Consider the following 26,288-nt stretch of genomic DNA (forward strand, 5'->3'; position numbering starts at 1 on the left):
TACATGCATGCTGGAAGTTGTAGTTGTGCAACAGCTGGAGGCACCCTGGTTTGTTAAACACTCCCCATACACTCCACATACAATGGTCATCCCAGAACCAATTAGCAGTTTCCCATAGAGATATGTATTCAACATACAATGGTTCCGAGGCCCCAGAACCAATTACCATTTTTACATAGACATATGTAAAACCAAAACCTCCTGGAACCAATGAATATCATATGTTGAGGGACCACTGTAATATGTTGCTGAGTTGCCCATAGCAACCAATCAGATCGCTTCTTTCATTTTGCAGAGGCCTTGTTAAAAATGAAAGTAGCGATCTGATTGGTTGCTAAGGGCAGCTTTTCCTCTGGACAGGTTTTGATAAATCGTCCCCATAGTGTATATAAGCGCAGTGTTTTCCAAACAGTGTGTCTCCAGCTGTTGCAAAACTACAACTCCCAGCATGCCCGGACAGCCTTCGGCTGTCCGGGCATGCTGGGAGTTTTAGTTTTGCAACAGCTGGAGACACGCTGGGAGAGATTTATCAAAACCTGTCCAGAGGAAAAGTTGCTGAGTTGCCCATAGCAACCAATCAGATCGCTTCTTTCATTTTGCAGAGGCCTTGTTAAAAATGAAAGAAGCGATCTATGGGTAACTTTTCCTCTGGACAGGTTTTGATAAATCTCCCCTTATGTTTTTTTAGTAGACTATTTCCTTATAAACAGAATCTGATTTTTGCAGTGATTTCTATAGATGGTTTTTGTGATCACATCTGACCATCCCAAATAGTGACGCACACTGAGACACCCATCCGTATTCCTTCTGTGATGGACTTGATGTACTCGAAGACATCAGGGAAAATAGTAAAATAATTGTGGTGGCCCAGTACGGATGGTGTTTCCCCGTACCCTCCTGCCCTGTGAGGCAATGTCCCTCAGTGTCCCCAGGGCCCCCTGCAGTTGCCCCCCCCTGTAAATATGTTGTGTATTTTATTGTGTGTTGTGACTTTAATAATAGGTACCATATGATTGTTACCCAGGAGGTACTAGGGACCAGCTGACCCCAAAGGTGACCTATGGGCTCCCTGCTAGTCTCCCCCTTATAAACCCTGGGTGGAGCTAGCCTCAGTCTTTTTTTCTCTTTGTGCTCTGCACTCTCTGTGATCTCTGCTCTCTCTTTGAGCTCTGCTCCTGTTCCTGAGGTCCAGTGCAGTCAAGTCGTCTTAGTATGTGTGTCCAGAACATTGGAGGCCTTAAGTCCAGTCCTGCAGCCTCAAGTCAAGTCCTGCAGCCTCAAGTCAAGTCCTGCAGCCTCAGGTCCAGTCCTGCAGCCTCAAGTCCAGTCCTGCAGCCTCAGGTCCAGTCCTGCAGCCTCAAGTCCAGTCCTGCAGCCTCAGGTCCAGTCCTGCAGCCTCAAGTCCAGTCCTGCAGCCCCAAGTCCAGTCCTGCAGCCTCAGGTCCAGTCCTGCAGCCTCAAGTCAAGTCCTGCAGCCTCAAGTCCAGTCCTGCAGCCCCAAGTCAAGTCCTGCAGCCTCAGGTCCAGTCCTGCAGCCCCAAGTCCAGTCCTGCAGCCTCAAGTCCAGTCCTGCAGCCTCAGGTCCAGTCCTGCAGCCTCAAGTCCAGTCCTGCAGCCCCAAGTCAAGTCCTGCAGCCTCAGGTCCAGTCCTGCAGCCCCAAGTCCAGTCCTGCAGCCTCAGGTCCAGTCCTGCAGCCTCAAGTCAAGTCCTGCAGCCTCAAGTCAAGTCCTGCAGCCTCAAGTCCAGTCCTGCAGCCTCAAGTACAGTCCTGCAGCCTCAAGTACAGTCCTGCATCCACAAGTCTAGTCCTGCAGCCACAAGTCAAGTCATGCAGCCACAAGTCAAGTCCTGCAGCCACAAGTCAAGTCCTGCAGCCACAAGTCAAGTCCTGCAGCCTCAAGTCAAATCCTGCAGCCTCAAGTCCAGTCCTGCAGCCTCAAGTCAAGTGCAAAGTAAGCTAAAGTCACAGTCCTGTCAGCCAAGTCTCCTGTCTATCCAGCATGGCCTGCGCTAAATTCTCCTGTCTACTACAAGTCCCAGCAAACCTGCGAGGTCTCTGTGTCACTGGTCACCTCCTTGGGCCCTGGCTGTACTGCATAGACTGTAACAACTGTCTACCCTCAGTAAAGCTAACATTGTCCGTAATTTGGCGTCGGTGTCTTCATGCCCCCGTGCCTAGCCCAGGATCCAGCGGTATACCTTCAGGTGGTTAAGGCTAAACCACGCCCGGGCGTCACAAACACAAGGAGTTAATACCATCTGCCCCAGGGCAACAACATCTGCCCTGCACCACACAACCCGCCATTGCCTCATAATATTCCAATAAAAAATTTTTTTTTTATAATCCAATAAAAATGTTGCAAGAGCCTGTAAAGAGTGGTCGCAGACAGCTGATCTGTCTCTCACGTGTACACCGACAATGGAGACCTAAAGGGGTACTCCGGTGGAAAACATTTTCTGGTGCCAAAATGTTAAACAGATTTGTAAATTACTTCTATTTAAAAATCTTAACCCTTCCAGTACTTATCAGCTGCTAAATGCTCCAGAGGAAGTTGTATAGTTCTTTCCAGTCTGACCACAGTGCTCTTAGCTGCCACCTTTGTCCATGTCAGGAACTGTCCAGAGTAGCAGCAAATCCCCATAGCAAACCTCTACTGCTCTGGACAGTTCCTAACAGACAGAGGTGTCAGCAGAGAGCACTGTGGTCAGACTGGAAAGAACTACACAACTTTCTCTGGAGCAAACAGCAGCTGATAAGTACTGGAAGGATTCATATTTTTAAATAGAAGTAATTTACAAATCTGTTTAAGAAAAAAAAAAATGTTTTCCACCGAAGTACCTCTTTAAGTGTTGGCCACAGACACCGTGTTCTGGAGTAATATCTAATCCTTATCTATGTTACATCACAATTGGCTGGAAACTGATATCAGCAGTCCATAACAAATACAAATAACCAAGTGCTTTGTCTAATATCTCTGTAAATTGTTATAGGAAATATTATAGTTACAGAAAATATGTTTAGTTTTTTGCATGATGGGTTAAACAATTTTCTAATACATTTGCTGTATCGGTTCCTCACAATTGTCAAGATCTCTATTTGCTGTCATTCAGAAGGAACTTTTAGGGCTCGTTTCCACCACGGAATTGAAGGTGGAATACATAAGGAATGTCCCGTGTGGATCAGAGCTATGGAGTCGGTAGAAAAATGTTCAGACTCCGCAATTTTTTGTAATTCCGACACCGACTCCCTGACTCCTCTGTATTTATATGCGAATGTATTAAAGTTTAAGCTAACAATCAGAGTTTACAAGTTTTTATAGCTTTAGCTGAATGACAGCAGTTTTTCCAATGGTTTACAGCTTCAGTCTTGAACTTTTGACCCTCCATTCCCTTCACTTGTACAAGTGTCTCTAGTCTTGCAAAAAACATATTTACTTAACCCCTTATCAGTGAGAGGCTAGGTTACCCATGGGTTCCCTGTAACAGCAGAACACAACACTATGGAAAGTATAAGTATTGCCGCTCCTAATTGTGCGTTGCATGCCATATAGTGAAGCACATGAAAAGCTTCTTCACGGTCACTTAATATGTTTGTTTTGCGGTTACGTGAGGCACTGCATGCATTGGTCTTTATTCTTAAAGTAGAGAAGTCATTAATTATAACTTTTTGTGAATTGGGACATTTAAACTTGCTTTTTTTTCATTCCAATCTAAATTTAGTAGGAGTCGGTGCATTGTTTGCCGACTCCGACTCCAGGTACCCAAAATTTTGCCTGACTCCGACTCCACAGCACTGGTGTGGATTCTGCCTTGCAGCAAAGTCCCATAGACTACAATTGGTTATTTCCTGGCTGCACACAAAAAAGCCCTCCCAGGATTTCAATGTTGGAATAAGAAAAAGGAAGACCGGTACCGGCACCTTGTGTATTACCCTTAAAAAGATTGGACAAAAGGTCGAGTGAGCGACCCACGGAACATATGGATGGCCGCTCACCTCAATGTAGAATAATGTAAGCCTATCACCCCATTGGTAATGAAGTACTGGACGGGTGGAGTCGCCGTTCAGCCTATGGGTCACAGGAGCAAGCCAGCAAGAAAACTGGAACAAGACCCATGTTGCACGGCGCTGCAGACTCCCAAGGAAGGATCAGAGATGACCAAGATGAATGGTACAAAGGTTCTCAGCAGAACCGTTTATTGATAAAAAATACAGGTGATGACGCGTTTTGGGAGGAACCCTCCCTTCCTCAGATCAGAATACTGTACAGCAAAATAAACAGTAGCCCACATGTACAGTGTGAATGGGCCCCAAAACAACAAAAGGGGCGTGGCTAATATTACGTCATAACATTCAAAAGGTTCGTACCGAAATAAGAGTAATTAGTTAGTTATAAAGTTATATTAGCCACGCCCCCGTTTGCTGTTTTAGTGCCCATTCACACTATATATGTGGGCTACTGTTTATTACTGTATTCTGATCTGAGGAAGGGAGGACTCCTCCCGAAACGCTTCATCACCTGTTTTTTATATATTTTTTTTATCAATAAATGGTTCTGCTGAGAACCTTTGTACCATTCATCTTGGTCATCTCTGATCCTTCCTTGGGAGTCTGCAGCGCTGTGCAACATGGGTCTTGTTTCAGTTTTCTCCATATCTCCCAGGATTTCAGGACACGTTCCTGGGGGAGTGAAGCTTTTAACTGCTTGTGTCCTTAAGACAGAAACTCGGACAGCAAGTGGGGACTAGTGAATTTTTTTTCCATGGGACACAAAGGGGCCTAATATTATATGGGGGCACAGAGGTGGCCTAACTACAATATGGGGGCACATAGGGCCCTGCTACTATATTGGGGCACAAAGTGTGGATTTCGCCTTGCAGCACAGTCCCATTGACTACAAGAAGTTATTTTCTGGCTTTATACAAAAACACAAACAATTGAAATTCTGCAACGGAACTTTCAAAGAGGATTTTAATTCTGGCAGAAAACTGAACATTTAAATCATAAAGTCCAATGAGTCAATGGCAAAACTATCATCACTCCTGATGAAGTCTTATGTTTTACCAGTGGAACGTGTAGGAAAAACTCCCCTCTGGTATCTTGGGTAACCCATGCTTCTATCTAGCTGCATTTTGTATTGTTTCTTTTTCAGGTCTCTCCCATTGCAGTTTGCCATTTTTACCAATATATTGATCTCAATATATTTTATGGTGACATTTTGCGCTTATATATAAATGCTATATGTGGTGACCACCGGTTGAATGGCGGGTCCACGGGTGTTGCGGTGAGAGTGGTGGGATCAGATGTTATTAACCCCGGGGTTTGGATGGTATTAACCCCTAAGTGTTCGTGACGCCAGTATGGTTTTCAGGTTCTGGAACACCAGACTCTATCCCACAGGCTAGTAGTGAATAAAGAGTCCACAACCAGTTATGGGTAAACGGAGGCTTTACTGAGTAGAAGACAGATGGAATTATCTTCACAGCTAAGGACAGAATTCCCAGAGAGGTGGCCAGGACCCAGAGGACCTGGCAGCTTGCTGGACCAATACTTGTAATTAACTTGACTTGTAATTAGACTTGACTTGTACTATGTGCAGGACTTGACTTGTACTATGTGCAGGACTTGACTTGTACTATGTGCAGGACTTGACTTGTACTATGTGCAGGACTTGACTTGTACTATGTGCAGGACTTGACTTGTACTATGTGCAGGACTTGACTTGTACTATGTGCAGGACTTGACTTGTACTATGTGCAGGACTTGACTTGTACTATGTGCAGGACTTGACTTGTACTATGTGCAGGACTTGACTAACTTCAGTGACAGCAGACATAGACTTGTAGACTTACTGGATACTGTAGCTTTGTGGTACTCCAGATGCTGATCACTTGTCCTAAGATCTTTGGTAGCTGCTTCAGCAAAGACTTAGATGTTACAGCTATGAGCACATAACTCAAACAGAGTGAATTAAAGATGGCCACCCCTTTATACAGTGGGGGCTAGACTAAAGCCAATTGCTCAAGCTGTGGGTCATAGGTTAAAGCTGGTGCTCTCTGGGAGAACATGTTACAACAAATCATATAACTGCAAACATAACATGTGACCAACTTACACACACAGATTCTTGACACCACCCCCCCCCCCCAGGTCCTGTATACTATCTACACATAAGGATCCTGTCTATGCTCTTAAAGGCATATGCACCACATTTACTAAATTAACAGAAGAACAAGGGAAGTCCCTGCAGGGGAGCCCCCAGGTCACTGAGGGACTCAACCTAACAGGGCCTTAGGGTAGTACAGGAACGTGTACCTGTACTGGGACATCACACTCTCTATGTTTCCTGTCCTCATATCCCGCCCTTATATCTTGACCTCATATCCTGTCCTCATCTGCTGTTCCCACATTTCAATCTCATATCCTGCCCTCATATCCCAACCACATACCCCGACCACATATCCCATCCCCATATCGCGACCACATATCCCATTCTTCCAGCCTTCGGCTGTCCGGGCATGCTGGGAGTTGTAGTTTTGCAACAGCTGGAGGCACCCTGGTTGGGAAGCACTGTAGTAAGATAATACTACAGTAAGTATGTTATTACTTTTACGAAACATAATAACTATGCATTACACATGGAATAATCTTTATTTGCCAAAACCGGAGTCCCCCTTTAAATGACAAATGACTGAGCACCTTGGTATTATTCCATATTGTGTTGAGGTAGTATAGTAACTCAGTATGCAAAGTTTTCCAAAACCAACTACTGTAGTGTATCAGGGAGGGACTTGGATAAACATAAACCTTGCAATTATAGCTGGAACATAAGTATCTGAATGGGAAATAATATCAGGAACAAACACAACACACTGGAAATTATAGGGCAAGTAATAAGGAAGCATGCATTACGCAACCAACTATTATAACCAGCTCTTTCCTGAAAGGTAAAGGACACCACGAGCTGGACCTGACCATGTCCCGATCACATACACACATAAGGGAGGTCACCGCCCCAGTCACTTATGGAATTTTAATAGGATCTGTCATAGATGATTGAATAATCCAAAAACTGCAACAAGAAACTCAGGAGAGATCAGACTGGACTGTAATGGTGAATGGACTGACCTGATCTGTGCTCTGTTAGGGCCAAGTGATAGCAGTTGGACCCCACCAATCAATGAACTCATGTGTCATGCCCCCTGATTAGAAATTTTGGGGTAATAGAGGGTCCTCTCTTCAGGATCCTCATTCTAGGTGGAGAGCGGTTACAAAGAGCGTCTCATGCTCTGGAGGACCTTGCTTTACTTATCGATATAAATTGTGTAATGCTCAGTATTTCCTGTGGAGGCTCTGCAGGGAAACTAAACACTTACTGCCAAGCTACCCTACAGCTGATCGCAGGGGATCCCAGCAATGGGGACACTATGTGGTTCGGTTATCATCAAGGAAAACAAGTAGGGATAGTCCAAAACAGAGAGAATAACCATACATGTGTAATGCCCTACAATAGATAAAACCTTGGGTAGTAATTGGACACTGATGTCTTTAATACTTTTAAAATATGTTACTATTGTATATCCCATTTTGTGTATCTGTTCCTCAGTATAACTGTTGCAGCGAACCAGGGGTTACTATACCGTCCGCAGTAAATACATGTGCTGCAGAGCTTATACAAAGGTCATTTACACTTTCTCTATTTCCTGTGAAAAAAGACAAATTTTCCTTTAAGGGCCAAAACACATGTCAGGTACATGTAAGGCAGGGTCTATAAAAATCCTGGTCACCTGTTCTGAGGGGAGCTCGAGTTTAGACCCTAGAGAGACCAAGCAGCGTGTTCACCTAGCCTATTCCACTCTGACAGGATGTCCCCTACAAGGGAGCATTCAGGAGAAGAACAGTATATAAAGAGCCTGATTGCACACACAGAAAACCAGATGTCGCTTGCCTTTAGGTCCTGGTCTGGTTGAGCAGACCGTTTACAAGCCAGGGGATACCCACCTAGATGGGCCAGCAGGAAGACGTCTCATCAGGGCCAGTGTTGGTGTGGGATCCTAAGCTACAGTGTTCAAAGTTACCTCAGCTACACCCCTGAGAAGACCCTGATTCGGTGAGTACAATATTGGAGATGTGTCAGAGAGCCCTCACAAGTCAACTGGCTCCAGAAAGTTAAACAGATTTCTAAATTACTTCTATTAAAAAATCTTAATCCTTTCAATAATTATCAGCTGCTGAAGTTGAGTTGTTGTTTTCTGTCTGGCAACTGTGCTCTCTGCTGACATCTCTGCTTGTCTCGGGAACTGCACAGAGTAGAAGAGCTTTGCTATGGGGATTTGCTTCTAAACTGGGCGGTTCCCGAGACACGTGTCATCAGAGAGCACTTATACAGAAAAGAACAACTCAACTTCAGCAGCTCATAAGTACGGAAAGGATTACGATTTTTAAAAGTTTTTTCCTGGATAACCCCTTTAAGAAACAAGATAGGATATCACCATTTGATACCTAACATAAGTCCTAGGATAGACCAAACCAAAACAAAAAACCATGAAAAGAACAGTGATCCCTCAACTTACAATGGCCTCAACATACAGTAGTTTCACCATACAATGGTCATTCTGGAACCAATTAATATTGTAACTTGAGGGACCACTGTACTGTTTATTCAGTCAGTGATACATTGAAACAGCAACCTCTCCTAGTAACCCTTGCAGTAGTACGGCCTGGGAGTTGTGAAATGAACTGTCTACTACTTTGTACCATCTAAAGCTACTACAAGTAAATTTGTGTTGCACCATCTTCTCACTTCCCTGTACCTGGTTAACTGCACCCACAAACCCCAAGGGCAACCCAACCTCCATCACCGGCATACAGAACACTGGGATGTACCCTGAGGATTCCGTCATACAGTACAGTGATCCCTCAACTTACAACGGCCTCAACATACAATAGTTTCAACATACAATGGTCTTTTCTGGACCATTGTAACTTGAAACCAGACTCAACATACAATGTTACGGACAGTCCAGATCTGTGAAACATGTCAATGGCTGGAAGAACTGACCAATAAGAATGGGCATTTTACTGGTTAAACACCTGTATTACTGAAGTGTATGCACTGACTGGTGCCTGGTAGCGCCCCCTACAGTACAGGGAGGTATTACATGTTCTGTACTACTCTTTACCTGTATTACTGAAGCGTATGCACTGACTGGTGTCTGGTAGCGCCCCCTACAGTACAGGGAGGTATTACATGTTCTGTACTCTTTACCTGTATCACTGAAGTGTATGCACTGACTGGTGTCTGGTAGCGCCCCCTACAGTACAGGGAGGTATTACATGTTCTGTACTCTTTACCTGTACCAGGGTTAGCTGCTCCTTTGGACACCAGGTGAGGGCAGCTCCATTACTTTTTAAGGACACTGTGTACTGTACAGGACCCTGAAGAAGCTCCTGTCCTCTACATAGACAGTGATTACAGCTCCCAGCAGATATTTATTACTTTTATATGTAAGGACTTAATTTATCTATATTACTTATCTACTTATTTTTCTTTAATCCTCCCCTTTTCCTATTATTGGATGACATTTTGGTGGCTTCAGAACTAATTACCAGGTTTCCATAGAGTTATGGTCTCAACATACAATGGTCTCAACATACAATGGTCGTCCTGGAACCAATTAATATTGTAACTTGAGAGACCACTGTATTACCATCAAGTGCCGCTGTCCAATGACTAAGGTTGTGAATGTGTTTGGGGTTTTACATGGGACTAATCAACATTTGCACCACCAGTGACATAACCACCAGTGACATCACTGGGCAGTACCTAGGGTTGCCACCTGGCTGGTATTTTACCGGCACAGCTGGTATTTTGGCCATCCTGACGGTATTTTTATATGAAAAATACCAGTCATGCAATGGCCGGTATTTATCAAACCAATCCTCCAACTCCCGGAATGTTTCTCCATAACCTATACCAGATTTTCCCAACCATAGCATCTCCAGCTGTTGCAAAACTACAACTCTCAGCATGCCCGGACAGCCAACGGCTGTCCGGGCATGCTGGGAGTTGTAGTTTTGCTACAGCTGGAGGCCCCCCTGGTTGGGAAACACTGACCTATACTATATAATCACACATTCTGGGAGTTGTAGTTTTCGTTTGGGGCAGCTGCTGAGCCACAGGCTGTATCAGGGCATGCTGGGAGTTGTAGTTAGTAACTGCAACTCCTGAATTTTAATTAAAAAAAAAGCGATCAAAAAGTCACATCAAAACGAAAATGGTACCATTAAAAATTACAGATCGGGCGCAAAATTTAAGCCTTCATATAGGTCGGTATAAGGGGAAATAAAAAAGTTATAGGGGTCAGAATAGGAAACAATTTGCCCCGCATATGTGTATCCTGTGATGTCACGCATATATAATTAATTATGCAAATTAGAATGGCCGGTATTTTTTTGCAAGAAAGGTGGCGACCCTAGCAGTACCCAGCAACTCACCCTGGCGCACCACAAATACACAATGTATAAAGGGTTACTTAGAGGGGGAAATGTTGTACAATGGCTTTTAGGAGAAGCTTCATTACCTTTGGGCACAGGAAAGCAGTAGGGCTGGTAGAGGTGAAGTTTCCAGGGCAGAAGAATCCAGCTGAACACAAGCCAGTGGGTGAACTCTGACCCACGCTGGCACAAAAATACCCAGCATAGCATGGCACACAGCTGTCCATGGAAGAGCCACCTGGAAAAGAGAGCCACTGAGATTATGCAAAGCTTAAAGGGGTATTTCATGAAAAAAACATTTTTTTTTCCTTTTTCATATCAACCGGGTACAGATTTGTAAATGACTTCTATTAAAAAAATCTTAATCCTTCCAGTACTTATCAGCTGCTGAAGTTGAGTTGTTCTTTTCTGTCTGACAACAGTGCTCTCCGCTGACACCTCTGTCTGTCTCAGGAACTGTCCAGAACAGGATAGGTTTGCTATGGGGATTTGCTGCTACTCTGGACAGTTCCTGAGACAGACAGAGATGTCCTCAGAGAGCACTGTGGTCAGACAGAAAAGAACAACTCAACTTCAGCAGCTGACAAGTACTGGAAGGATTAAAAAAATTTAATAGAAGTAATTTACAAATCTGTTTAACTTTCTGGAGCCAGTTCATAAAAAAAAAAAAAAATACCCCTTTAACTGGAAACAATCCTTCAGCGTTGTACACATGAACCACAGTCTTCTCCATGATTTTGGGTTGCCATTGAGTATGAATATGATGAAATTCTTGGAGCCAATCTGGTAAGGAGCACACACCTGTTGTATTTTTCAATGTTCCAACGGGACAGGGTTTGGGAGAAAGGGTTCCTTCTGGGCAGTAATGGCCGACAGGACAAGGACCATTGAGTGGAAAGCGGCCAGTCCTCTGAGGAATATTGTCAGCTGCTTCTCCTTCACAGTAATATCCAGCAGAACACAAGCCTGTGTATAGAGGAGGGGGAGGCTGATACGTAAGGAGTAATGCTGACAGACGAGTGAGTTATACTAAACTAATGCTGCTCTATAAGACAATACAACTAGAGAATAATGTGACTCAGGTGGCAAAGTGCAGGGAGGAAGCCAGCCCTGCATTCATCTGACGGAGCTCGACTTAAAGGGGTACTCCGCTGCTAGGCATTTTATCCCCTATCCAAAGAATAGGGGATAAGATGTCTGGTCACGGTGGTCTGGCTGCTGGGGACCTCTGCGATCTCCCGCAGCACTGGGCTTTCTAAGCAAAAGCCGGATTCCTGTGGCAGTGGTTGTAACGTCACGGCCACGCCCGTCATGCTGTAACACCATGCCCCCTCCCATAGACATGAATGGAGGGGGCGTGGCGTGACAGCACGAGGGGCATGGCTGTGACATCACGATCACGGCCACCAGCTCCAAGCGCCAGAGCACCAGAGTATCCCTTTAACTTCCAGTAGGGCTATGTATACATGGCGAAAAATGTGTGGAATGTCCACCCGGAAAATATGGGTGGACATTTCTCACGTTTTCTCGTTCCACCGGCACTAGGACCACTCGGAAATATGCTGTCTTCATAGACGGCAAGCACTTTGGTGTAATATCTGCAAAAACAATAAACCTGTTTATTGTTTCTGCGGACATCACAAATGGAAAATTCTGGCGTGTGCACAGTGCAGCAGAATCCCATTGAAATCAACAAGACTCTGCTGCAGCTGGATTTCCGCATGGAAATTCCACCATGTGAACATAGCCTAAGAAGTGGCAGGGGAAAGGGAACCTTCACTCCAATGACCTATAAGGCCATGTTCACATGGCAGAATTTATCAGAATTGGAATTCCACAGAAATATTCTGCTCAGAAATTCCACCGCAGCAGAGTACCATTGATTTCAATGGGATTCTGCTGCACCATGCACACAGCGGAATCCAGATGTTTCTGCCGCAGAAATCCTGATTACAGCATTAACAGAAATGGCTAACTAGTTCATTGTCTCTGTGGATTCCACTCGTAAATGCATTTCCATCTATGGAGACAGCGCATTTCTGAGTGGTCCTAGCGTGCCGCCGGATCACACAAATATGCGGAATGTCCAACCGCGTTTTCCGGAAGGACATTCCACACATTGTATGCCTAGTGAACATGGCCTAAAAGCGTTTATCCAGTAATAGAAAAGCATGTTGGGAGTTGTAGTTTATCTACAGCTGGAGGCACACTGGTTGGGAAACACTGTCCTCTACAATTCCTTTAGATAGGTGTCCCTGGGTTGAACACTTTACCATCAGGCTCGGCGTTTGCCTCTCCACGGCAGTATCTCCCCGCTGGGCACCTCTTACATGAAGCAGGCGTCAGTGCCCCTTCTATAGGATTAAATGTGCCAGCTGGGCATGGGACTGGTACCGCAGTCATAGCCGGGCAGTAGTGACCTAAAGAAACAGGCAACATTGATTACCATAAGGTTAAAATGATAGGTACCAACTATACATATATATTTATTTATTTTTAATTTTTTTTCAGTTCACCTCCTCCCCCTCCTTGCAGAGTAACAACTTCCCAGGTCACAGAGCAGCACTTTCCCATTTAAAGGGGTACTCCGGCCCTAAGACATGTAGCCTGTTCTATATGGGTGCTGCAGCCTGTTGTATATAGGTGTTGTAGTTTATTGCTGCTTTAGCAGGTTTTGTACTATCCATTACGCATCATCCCAGGAGTATTTATGTTTGCAAGATTTACCTCTCCGTTAATTGGGTATTAATATCTGTGTAATAGGTATACTCATCTCTATGATCATAGATCGAACTGTGTGGCCATATAATTACAGCTGCACAGTCCTCTCTATCCCCTCTCTGCACTCATCTCTATGATCATAGATCGAACTGTGTGGCCATATAGTTACAGCTGCACAGTCCTCTCTATCCCCTCTCTGCACTCATCTCTATGATCATAGATCGAACTGTGTGGCCATATAGTTACAGCTTCACAGTCCTCTCTATCCCCTCTCTGCACTCATCTCTATGATCATAGATCGAACTGTGTGGCCATATAGTTACAGCTGCACAGTCCTCTCTATCCCCTCTCTGCACTCCTCTCTATGATCATAGATCGAACTGTGTGGCCATATAGTTACAGCTTCACAGTCCTCTCTATCCCCTCTCTGCACTCATCTCTATGATCATAGATCGAACTGTGTGGCCATATAGTTACAGCTGCACAGTCCTCTCTATCCCCTCTCTGCACTCATCTCTATGATCATAGATCGAACTGTGTGGCCATATAGTTACAGCTGCACAGTCCTCTCTATCCCCTCTCTGCACTCATCTCTATGATCATAGATCGAACTGTGTGGCCATATAGTTACAGCTGCACAGTCCTCTCTATCCCCTCTCTGCACTCATCTCTATGATCATAGATCGAACTGTGTGGCCATATAGTTACAGCTGCACAGTCCTCTCTATCCCCTCTCTGCACTCATCTCTATGATCATAGATCGAACTGTGTGGTCATATAATTACAGCTGCACAGTCCTCTCTATCCCCTCTCTGCACTCATCTCTATGATCATAGATCGAACTGTGTGGTCATATAATTACAGCTGCACAGTCCTCTCTATCCCCTCTCTGCACTCATCTCTATGATCATAAATCGAACTGTGTGGCCATATAGTTACAGCTGCACAGTCCTCTCTATCCCCTCTCTGCACTCATCTCTATGATCATAGATCGAACTGTGTGGCCATATAGTTACAGCTTCACAGTCCTCTCTATCCCCTCTCTGCACTCATCTCTATGATCATAGATCGAACTGTGTGGCCATACAGTTACAGCTGCACAGTCCTCTCTATCCCCTCTCTGCACTCATCTCTATGATCATATATCAAACTCTGTGGCCATACAGTTACGGCTACACAATCCTCTCTATCCCCTCTCTGCACTCATCTCTATGATAATAGATCGAACTGTGTGGCCATATAGTTACAGCTTCACAGTCCTCTCTATCCCCTCTCTGCACTCATCTCTATGATCATAGATCGAACTGTGTGGCCATACAGTTACAGCTGCACAGTCCTCTCTATCCCCTCTCTGCACTCATCTCTATGATCATAGATCGTACTCTGTGGCCATACAGTTATGGCTACACAGTCCTCTCTATCCCCTCTCTGCACTCATCTCTATGATCATAGATCGTACTCTGTGGCCATACAGTTATGGCTACACAGTCCTCTCTATCCCCTCTCTGCACTCATCTCTATGATCATATATCAAACTCTGTGGCCATACAGTTACGGCTACACAATCCTCTCTATCCCCTCTCTGCACTCATCTCTATGATAATAGATCGAACTGTGTGGCCATATAGTTACAGCTGCACAGTCCTCTCTATCCCCTCTCTGCACTCATCTCTATGATCATAGATCGAACTCTGTGGCCATACAGTTACGGCTACACAGTCCTCTCTATCCCCTCTCTGCACTCATCTCTATGATCATAGAGAGAACTCTGTGGCCATACAGTTACAGCTGCACAGCCCGCTCTATCCCCTCTCTGCACTCATCTCTATGATCATAGATCGAACTCTGTGGCCATACAGTTACGGCTACACAGTCCTCTCTATCCCCTCTCTGCACTCATCTCTATGATCATAGAGAGAACTCTGTGGCCATACAGTTACGGCTACACAGTCCTCTCTATCCCCTCTCTGCACTCATCTCTATGATCATAGAGAGAAGTCTGTGGCCATACAGTTATAGCTGCACAGTCCTCTCTATCCCCTCTCTGCACTCATCTCTATGATCATAGAGAGAACTCTGTGGCCATACAGTTACGGCTACACAGTCCTCTCTATCCCCTCTCTGCACTCATCTCTATGATTATAGATCGAACTCTGTGGCCATACAGTTACAGCTGCACAGTCCTCTCCATCCCCTCTCTGCACTCATCTCTATGATGATAGATCGAACTCTCTGGCCATACAGTTACAGCTGCACAGTCCTCTGTATTCCCTCCCTACAACCATCTCTGCTGTACTTGCTTTAAAAGCAATGAGCTCTTAGCTATACCTCTGTATACAGGGAAGACTAGAGATGTATAATATATCAATATATGCATAATATATATACATAGCCATTCCACATTACATGATATGATGCTTGGGGTAGTCATGAATGGGGTAGTGCAGTATAGTGTAGTACAATATGGGGTAGATGGGGTAGTTCCGTATGAGGTAGTGCAGTACATCTCTTGCTTCAAGCTATGGTCTGTGAGTACAGGTTGTATCACCTATAACAGTGGTCTTCAACCTGCGGACCTCCAGATGTTGCAAAACTACAACTCCCAGCATGCCCGGACAGCCGTTGGCTGTCCGGGCATGCTGGGAGTTGTAGTTTTGCAACATCTGGAGGTCCGCAGGTTGAAGACCAGTGACCTATAAGAACACTTACCTCTGGGACAGCTCAGCGGCTCCACTGTAGACACATGCATACAGCTACTCCCAGCAGGACACGGCAGGCATATGCTAGACCCAGACATAGGGCTGAACGTTCCAGGCTCACACGGTATCTCAATACTTGTCCCACTGGGGCAATAGAATCCAGCAGGGCAACGATAGCCATGATGGTCATCTGACGGGCACGAAACGGAGCTGCCTTCCTTGCAGACATATCTGAAAATGAACCAAGTTCCATTTATTAAACAGAGGCTTCTACTTACAATGTCTCTCTTTGGTGGGCAAGATGCATTAAACGGGTTTTGTGGCCAATAAAGCTTAATCACGAAATATTCTGTAACCCTCTGACAAATGTTCGTTATATTCCTCCTTGTTTTCAAGATTTTTTTTGCCAATATCAGTAAAAAAAATGGAAATATTGTTGATCTTGTCCTTGCTGATGGATCACCTGACACCCTCCCCTATACCAGTTTTTCCCAACCAGGGTGTCTCCGGCTGTTGCAAAACTACAACTCCCAGTATGCCCGGACAACCTTTGGCTGTCCGGGCATGCTGGGAGTTGTAGTTTTGCAACAGTTGGAGGGACCCTGGTTGGAAAACACCACTCTATCCCACTATAGTTTCCATACCTCCCAACCATCCAGGATCCGGCGGGAAATTCTCGATTTGGGGATAAAAGAGCAAAGGCCGTCCGGGCTTGCTGGGAGTTGTAGTTTTGCAACAGCTGGAGGCACGCTGATTGGGAAACACTGCCCTACAGAATTCTTTTCAATACATATCGATTACATTTCTTGGCAGTCAACCATTATATATATATATATATATATATATATATATATATATATATATATATATATACATATAAATATATTTACACACAGAAAAAATCCAGTTGTGCATAAATATTTATATTTCTGTATAAATACATATATATATGTAAATGTATAAATAATAAATATATGTATAAATGTTTGGGTACATGTATGTAGGCTCCGCCCCTCTTATATACATTATGTATATACATTTTTTTTATAACTATGTACAAATGCACAAGATGTTCTAATGGACTTTGTATAAGCTTCTACAATTTATGTACTAGTTGGATGGGTCTAGCACTGGCCACGATATAACTACACACTTTACTTATAGATCATGATATGGACCAATTAAGATTATTGTTCAGCTAATTAGAACCAATCAATTAGATCCTGCATATATATATATATATATATATATATATATATATATATACACACACACACACAGTATACATAACAGCTTAACAGGAGCTAAGCTGATACCAGGGAACACTACCTGAATAAGGTGGTGTAATGAGCTGCTTTGCATATTCCCCTATATATATATAATGTGCTACAGTATATATCAGTGACTTCTCAGGGATCTGCTTTCTGCTGATGACTTCATAAGCCACAAAACCATTATTGGTCGCTGGTCGCATATCTAAATGGCACAGAGAAACGCAACGTAAAAGCGAAGATAAATTATATTTTTCCATCAATATTTATTGGCGGACAAGGACATGGGGGGGGGGGGGGGGGGGGTGTTCTGCTTAACTAAGCGCACGTCTCTGCAGATCTGAATGTTTTTACACGGTGCTGAGACTGATTTATTCCTTTCCAAACTTTGGGAACATTACATCTCCACAACCTTCAGAGAGTCACAGCAGATATTAATGGATTTCAGAACTTGTGCATAAAGAGTTAACAAAAAAAAAAAACCTGAAGGTTACAGTAGATATTTAAGATCCTCCTTTGCCTCACTTTATTTGTTACGGCATCCTGATTCTACTTTTTTCCCTATACAAAGCAAAGTAAAGGGTAAAGTATGGGAAAAAGACCAAACAGCAACTTAAAGGGGTTAGCCGCCATAAGGTGACTTTAGTACCCACCTGCCAGACAGTAATGGACATGCTTAGCAAGGATCTGTGATTGCCTTGGTGCTATATGGCTGTGTTGTGAGTCTACTTCCTGTTGGAGTTCCTTTCCTCCAACTACAAGTCCCAGGATCCCTTGTTTGTAAGTGTGAGGTCACTTTTTTCCCTCCCACACATCAGCCACCCCACCCATTGCAGTACAGCTTTAGCCCTATGGAAAATGATCACTCCATCCATTGAAGCACAGACAGGCTCACTCTCAACACTTGACCAGTGATGTAATGTCCTGGGCCATACTGCAACCTGGGAGAAACTGAGACGACACTTATTTTGTATGCTGCTAAAAACTAACAACGGGGCAAAGATCCTATGAGAATTGTGAGATCAGCCATCAAACACAGGTACAGACACTATATTATAAACTACATTTCTGCATTCACCTCGGGGGTCCCAATCAGCTTCCCTAACCCACCAGCACATAGACATGACTGATTTTGGATCCTGCTTTGATTCGATCAACTACGATTATAGAATCTTTGATCGCTCGACATTAGCGGTGAGTCCTGGCTGCTATAAGCAGCCATTTCTCACTGGCTTTGAAGCGAGCTCAGCTCCATAGCGGGCACAGGGCGTACATGTATCCCCTGTGTCAGGTGTCAAGTCCAAAAGGAAACTCACCGAAGGAAATCACCAAAGATTTCCACTAAAAGGATTGGTCCTGCAGGACTCCTGCTAATAGGAATGGTGTTCCTGCTGTGGAAAAAGTGCAGGAACTCCATTCCCATGCATTCCTTCAGGACTTGAGCCTTTCCCTGTGTCTAGGGTTGCCACCTTTCTTGCCAAAAAATATAGGCCATGCTAATTTGCATATTTAATTATATATATATATGTAACATCACCAGATACACATATTCGGAGGAAATTTTGTCCTATTCTGACCCCTATAACTTTTTTATTTCTCCTTATACGGGCCTGTATGAGGGCTCATTCTTGCGCCCCGATCTGTAGTTTTTAACAAGACCATTTTTGTTTCGATGTGACTTTTTGATCGCTTTTTTTTTAAATTAAATTCGGGAGTTGCAGTTAGTTACTAACTACAACTCCCAGCATGCCCTGATACAGCCTGTGGCTCAGCAGCTGCCCCAAACGAAAACTACAACTCCCAGAATGTTGGACTATATAGTAGTATATAGAATAGGTCAGTGTTTGCCAACCAGGGGTGCCTCCAGTTATTGCAAAACTACAACTCCCAGCATGTTGGACTATATAGTAGTATATAGAATAGGTAAGTGTTTGCCAACCAGGGGTGCCTCCAGCTGTTGCAAAACTACAACTACCAGCATGTTGGACTATACAGTATAGTAGTACATATTATAGGTCAGTGTTTCCCAGCCAGGGGTGTCTCCAGCTGTTGCAAAACTACAACTCCCAGCATGCCCAGACAGCCACCCTGGTTGGGAAACACTGCTCTGTCCCTCCATAGTTAACATACTTCCCAACCATTCCAGATCAGGCAGGACATCCCCTGTTTTGGGAACAAAGGCCAAAGGCTGTCCGGGCATGCTGGGAGTTGTAGTTTTGCAACAGCTGGAGGCAACCTGGATGGAAAACACTGCCCGACAGAATAATTTTTGTTAAATATTTGGAGGAAATAATACATCCTATAAATGTATGGGGGTGATTTTGTCTGGTACATCATATAAACTCAATATCAGTGTTTCCCAAACAGTGTGCCTCCAGCTGTTGCAAAACTACAACTCCCAGCATGCCCGGACAGCCGTTGGCTGTCCGGGCATGCTGGGAGTTGTAGTTTTGCAACAGCTGGAGGCGCTCTGGTTGGGAAACACTGGAATAGTATTTGGTGCAACATTCTGGGAGTTGGAGGATTGGTTGGATAAATACCATCCATTACATTGCCGGTGCTTTTAATATAAAAATACCGGCCAGGTGGCAACCCTACCTGTGTCCTCTAGGGGCTACAGGGATTCGAAAAACAGAACTGATTTCTTCAGAAAACGGCACCACCCTTGTCCTCGGGTCGTATTGCATCTCAGCTCCATTGAACTGAATGGAGTCAAGTTGTAATACCATTCACAACCTGAGGACAGGTGTGGCGCTGTTTTTGGAAGGAATTAGATCCGTTTTTCTAATCCTGGATAACCTATTTAAAGGGGTACTCTTTAAATACATTTTTTTTTTTTTAAATCAAGTGGTGCCAGAAAGTTAAAACAGATTTGTAAATTAGGGACCATTCACCTCTAGACTAATACCAGGAAAACCTGATACATGATGGTTATAAATTTAGATAAATGATTAGAACTTTGCTTCAAATTTATCATGTAAAGAAAATTATATTTATTCATATAAAAAGATAACCGCTAATAAAATGAACTAATATCATATACAATATATCCCAAAAATATATTAAAGGGTACCTCTCATCAAATAAACTTTTGATATATTTTAGATGAATGAATGTTGAATAACTTTCCAATAGCATGTTAATGAAAAATATGCTTCTTTCTATTGTATTTTTCCCGATCAGTCCTGTCAGCAAGCATTTCTGACTCATGCTGGAGTCCTAAACACTCAGAGCTGCCAGCCTGCTTTGTTCACAGCCAAACAGGCTGTGAACAAAGCAGGCTGTCAGCTCTGAGTGTTCTCCTTTGTGAACAAAGCAGACTGGCAGCTCGCAGTGTTTAGGACTCCAGCATGAGTCTGAAATGCTTGCTGCCAGGACTGGTAGGGAGACCCCTAGTGGTCATTTCTTCAAAGTGGAAAATTAAATAGAAAGAAGCATATTTTTTAATAACATGCAATTGTGAAGTTATTCTGCATACATTCATCTATAATATATCAAAAGTTTTTTTTTGATGAGAGGTACCCTTTAAAAAAAAAATGCCTCCTTACACAGGGCCCTTGTGGGGAGGAAAATTGTTATAAAGCTTCAATAAAAATTTTTTGAGAATATTGCAATACCGCAGAGAGTCTCTGATCTGATAATCCAACAAATGTGTAGTCCGTTAGCAAATAATCAGATCAGAGACTCTCTGCGATATTGCAATATTCTCAAATTTTTTTATTGAAGCTTTATAACAATTTTCCTCCCCACAAGGGCCCTGTGTAAGGAGGCATTTTTTTTATATATTTTTTTTTATATATTGTATATGATATTAGCGGTTATCTTTTTATATGAATAATTATAATTTTGTTTACATGATAAATTTGAAGCAAAGTTCTAATCATTTATCTAAATTTATAACCATCATGTATCAGGTTTTCCTGGTATTAGTCTAGAGGTGAATGGTCCCTATTTGTTTTTACTGAAAGTTTTTTTTTAATCGTACTTTGTGGTGTAAGTACTATCCATTCATACCTCAACTAATTTTTTGTGAGCTGCACTCTACTATTTCCTTTCCTTTAGATTTGTAAATGACTTCTATTGAAAAATCTTAATCCTTCCAGTACTTATTAGCTGCTGAATACTACAGAGGAAATTCTTTTCTTTTTGGAACACAGTGCTCTCTGCTGACATCACAAGCACAGTGCTCTCTGCTGACATCACAAGCACAGTGCTCTCTGCTGACATCTCTGTCCATTTTAGGAACTGTCCAGAGCAGCATATGTTTTCTATGGGGATTTTCTCCTACTCTGGACAGTTCCTAAAATGAACAGAGATGTCAGCAGAGAGCACTGTGCTCGTGATGTCAGCAGAGAGCTCTGTGTTCCAAAAAGAGAAGAATTTCCTCTGTAGTATTCAGCAGCTAATAAGTACTGGAAGGATTAAGATTTTTTTTTTTTTTTTTTTATAGAAGTCATTTACAAATCTGATTTAACTTTCTGGCACCAGTTGATTTAAAAAAAAAAAAAAAGTTTTCTACCGGAGTACCCCTTTAAGACAACAAGTAGGATCTGACAGAGGGGAGGGTGGCACATTCTGTTCCTACACTTTAAGAAATACATGACAGCGGCCGCTGTTTGTTCCGATGCTAAAACCGCACCTAGAAGCTTTTCGGGTACAAACAACATTGCAGCCGCAGGATTGTATCATCATTACAGGAGTCCATTAGACTTCATTACAGGCATCATCGCTTTCTGTCTCCTGACGGATAATTACAATGTAATGACTAATATTTCACATAAAAGATAATGGATCGGCTTCACCACCGTCAGCATCGGGGAAACTCAGTGCCTGATTTACTGCATAGAACAAATTCCATCCAAATGTTATAGCAGCCTTAATATGACATATAACACATATCACCCATTTTATTACATTGGGATAGAGCAGCGTTCCCCAATCAAGGTGCCTCCAGCTGTTGAAAAACTACAACTCCCAGCATGCCTGGACAGCTGTTGGCCTTTGATCCCCAAATTGGAAATGTCCTACAGGATTCTGAATGGTTGGGAGGTATGGTAAATATGGTGGGATATAGCAGTGTTTCCCAACTGGGGTGCCTCCAGCTGTTGCAAAACTACAACTCCCAGCATGCATGGACAGCCTTTGTTCCAAAACAGGGAATGTACTGTCTGATCTGGGATGGTTGGGAGGTATGGTAACTATTGAGGGATAGAGCAATGTTTCCCAACCAGGGTGCCTCCAGCTGTTGCAAAACTACAACTCCCAGCATGCCCGGACAGCCGTTGGCCTTTGATCCCAAAATCGGGAATGTCCTACAGGATTCTGGATGGTTGGGAGGTATGGTAACTATGGTGGAATACAGCAGTGTTTCCCAACCGGGGTGCCTCCAGCTGTTGCAAAACTACAACTCCCAGCATGTGCAGACATCCCTTGGCCTTTGTTCCAAAACAGGCAATGTCCTGCTTGATCTGGGATTGTTGGGAGGTATGGTAATTATTGAGGGATAGAGCAGTGTTTCCCAACCAGTGTGCCTCCAGCTGTTGCAAAACTACAACTCCCAGCATGCCCGAACAGCCTTTGGCCTTTGTTCACAAAATAGGGAATGTCCTGCCTGATCTGGGATAGTTGGGAGGTATGGTAACTATGGTGGGATAGAGCAGTGTTTCCCAACCAGGGTGCCTCCAGCTGTTGCAAAACTACAACTCCCAGCATGCCCGGACAGCCGTTGGCTGTCCGGGCATGCTGGGAGTTGTAGTTTTGCAACAGCCGGAGGCACCCTGGTTGGGAAACACTGATATAGAGTTTATTTGCTGTACCGGATAACATTACCCCAATATATTATGAGTCTGTACCGTTCCCTTCCTTCTATGTATATACTGTGATTACAGCAGAATAATAAAAATCATGTGTCACAGTGACACCTAGTGCTCAGACTATGAACTACAGCTCTCCTAGATTTGGGATTTACGTTGCCTGCCCTAATCCAACTCATAATCCGCACCACAATGGGAAACTACTTTATATTTCACAATGGTTAAAAAAAATTAGGATGAGGGGAGCTTGAAGCCCCCCTCACAACTGGATCTTCCCTGAATGGAAATTGTAATGGTGGGGTTGGGGGGGGGGAGGTTGCACCTTGGCTCCTCTGATACCTGTGGATGGACGTTTGGACAGTAGGGATTATTTAAACATGACAACCAGGTCATCCCTCTTTGCTCATTGTTTGCCTTATGGCAGAAGGACAGAAGGAGACTGTCAGCGGCACAACATCCTCAAGGGTCATACAGTCGTGGATCGGCTGTATGATGGTTGTACCCTGACTTTCCCAGTTCCCTGATCAAAATCCTATAGACATCTTTGCAAATAAATAAAAAACGGATTTTTCTGCAGCGCTGGACCAAGAGGAATTAAAAGAGACCAAGCTCTTAGAAATATAATCGGATAGCGTTTATTGGAAGCACATCTACGCGTTTCTGGCCCAGAGTGGGCCCTTCATCAGGACAGGTTGCGAGGACATAGAAGAGGTTTTCTTCTGATGACTCTTCCATGAAGACTATATTTGTACAAGTATCTCTTTATAGTGGAATAGTCTACCACAACTCCAGTGTCTGCCGGATCTTTCTGGAGGGATTGTGCTGTCAAACGTGGGTTTTGAATTGTTTTTCTCACAATCCTGCGAGCTGTTCTGTCTGATATTTTTCTTGGTCTTCCAGATCTTGCTTTAACTTCCACTGTTCCTGATGACTGCCATTTCTTAATTACATTCCGAACAGAGGATATTGACATCTGAAAACGTTTTGCTATCTTCTTATAGCCTTCTCCAGCTTTGTGAGCGTCAACTATTTTCAGTTTCAGATTTCTAGACGACTGCTTAGAAGAACCCATGGTGCTGATTGTTGGGGCAAGGTCAGATGAGTCTGGGCATTTAAAACCTTTAAGATTGACATCACCTGATCTTCCCAGATGATGATTGAGAACAATCCATGACACTGGCAGGTCTCAATCCATGACACTGGCAGGTCTCAGCTTTGCAAAGGGGGCAGTGCATGCTATTAATTCTACAGGGTGCCTAAACTTTTGCAGATGACATTTTTTTTTGTTTTCTGTTAATTTGAAAGTGTAAATGATGGAAATAAAATCTAATTTTTGTTGACATATTATAAGAATGTCTAATCTGTAATTTGATGCCTTTTGGAGATTTTTCCATCTTTCCTTGGCTTCTTTATGCACAATAATACAAATTTTTACCTGGGGTGCCCAAACTTTTGATCCCCACTGTAGATTTATGGAACAGATTTCAATCATTGCACAATGATTAGGATATAAACAGAAGTCCATTCACTGACAGCAAGTAGAGATAGGGACTACAATGAAGAATTTATACACCAAATGGCTTTAAAGGACCTTTGGTCATTACAGATTGTGGTGACCCACGGTGATGGCGAGACCACAGGGTGTAGCAGTGTAAATGGAGGGAGAAGATGGTATTAACCCCAGGGGCAAGGTGTTAGTAACCCCTATTGTTTGTGACGCCAGAGTGGTTTTTGGGTACCGGAACCACCCAAACGGTATCTCCGCTATTCCAATGGCTAGGCAGTGAAAATGAGAGTCCACAATCAGGTTATGGTTTAACGGAGGTTAAACCATACTGAGTTAAAGGGGTACTCCTGTGGAAAACTTTTTTTTTAAATCAACTGGTGCCAGAAAGTTAAACAGATTTGTAAATTACTTCTATTAAAAAAAATCTTAATCCTTCCAGTACTTATTAGGAAATGGTTTTATTTTTGGAACACAGAGCTCTCTGCTGACATCTCTGTCCATTTTAAGAACTGTCCAGAGCAGGAGAAAATCCCCACAGCAAACATATGCTGCTCTGGAGAGTTCCTAAAATGGACAGAGATGTCAGCAGAGAGCACTGTGGTCATGATGTCAGCAGAGAGCTCTGTGTTCCAAAACCAAAACCATTTTCTCTGTAGTATTCAGCAGCTCATAAGTACTGGAAGGATTAAGAATTTTAAATAGAAGTAATTTACAAATCTGTTTAACTTTCTTGCACCAGTTGATTAAGAAAAAAAAAAAAAAGTGTTCCAGGGGATAACACCTTTAAGACAGGTGTTATTATCTTCACACCTAGGCCAGAATTCCAGAGAGGTTGCCAGGAACAAAGAAGGACCTCATAGCTTGCTGGGGCCAATTATACTTGTAAAAGACTTTAGATAATGGACTTGAGGCTTGACTGGACTGTAGATAGTGACAGCAGACATAGACTTGACTTACTGGAATGACTGTAGCTTTGTGGCCTTCCGGGTGCTGGACACTAGCACTGAGATCTCTGGTGTTTGCTGGTCTCAGTAAAGTGATGGAAGAGAGCAAATTGTAATGGCCGCCCCCTTATAAAGAGGGGGGCTGAGCCAAAGCCCATTGGTCAAGCTGCGGGTCATGTGCTTCCGGAGCTCCGCTTCCCAGCGTCCGGAAGTTTTTTGTTCCGAACGCTGCGTGCAGGCTTCCGTGTTCAGGCCCGCCCCTTTTGACGTCACACCCGCCCCCTCGCCCCCTTCCCATAGACTTTCGTTGAGGGGGCGGGCGTGATGTCATGAGGGGGCGGGCGTGACATCACTGGGTAACATGTGATAACATAAACATAATATGTGACATCTCATAGGTCCTTTAGACATTTACTGGAGTCCTCCAAAGGACCTTTATACTGACTATACATTGACATACTGACTATAATCCTATGACAATAAATGACAGTATAGTAACAGCAGGGGAGACACTGCAGGAGAACCCCAGGTCCCTGAGGGACTCAACCTGACAGGGCCTAAGTGTAGTGCAGGACCATGTCCTGTACTGGGACATCACAATATGCCGATACCTGATAAAACCAAGGGACATATATTAAAGGAGCACTGCAGCTATAGACAACTTATCCCTTATCTGCAGGATAGGGAATAAGCATCTGATCGCAGGGGGTCCGACCGCTGAGACCCCCGCGATCTCGCGTATGGGGACCTCACTAAGAGGTCGACAAACACGCCCCCTACATGCAGGTCTATGGGAGAGGCAGGGATGCATGAATGCTGCTTCTCCACCTCATCCAT

General features: G+C 43.7%; 1 protein-coding gene across 1 annotated transcript in view; it reads right to left on the reverse strand.

Moving 5' to 3' along the window:
• Positions 1 to 26,288, reverse strand: part of LOC130293183 (uncharacterized) — a 294,563-nt gene that overhangs the window by 73,548 nt on the left and 194,727 nt on the right. The window contains exons 62-65 of the mRNA XM_056541664.1: positions 15,927 to 16,147; positions 12,770 to 12,916; positions 11,298 to 11,462; positions 10,583 to 10,734 (exon numbers count right to left, since the gene is read on the reverse strand). Of these exons, the coding sequence (XP_056397639.1) occupies positions 10,583 to 10,734; positions 11,298 to 11,462; positions 12,770 to 12,916; positions 15,927 to 16,147 (685 nt within the window). The remainder of the gene's footprint in view (positions 1 to 10,582; positions 10,735 to 11,297; positions 11,463 to 12,769; positions 12,917 to 15,926; positions 16,148 to 26,288) is intronic.

The sequence above is a fragment of the Hyla sarda genome, chromosome 10 (genome assembly GCF_029499605.1).
Source record: "Hyla sarda isolate aHylSar1 chromosome 10, aHylSar1.hap1, whole genome shotgun sequence".
Classification (NCBI taxonomy): Eukaryota; Metazoa; Chordata; class Amphibia; order Anura; family Hylidae; genus Hyla; species Hyla sarda.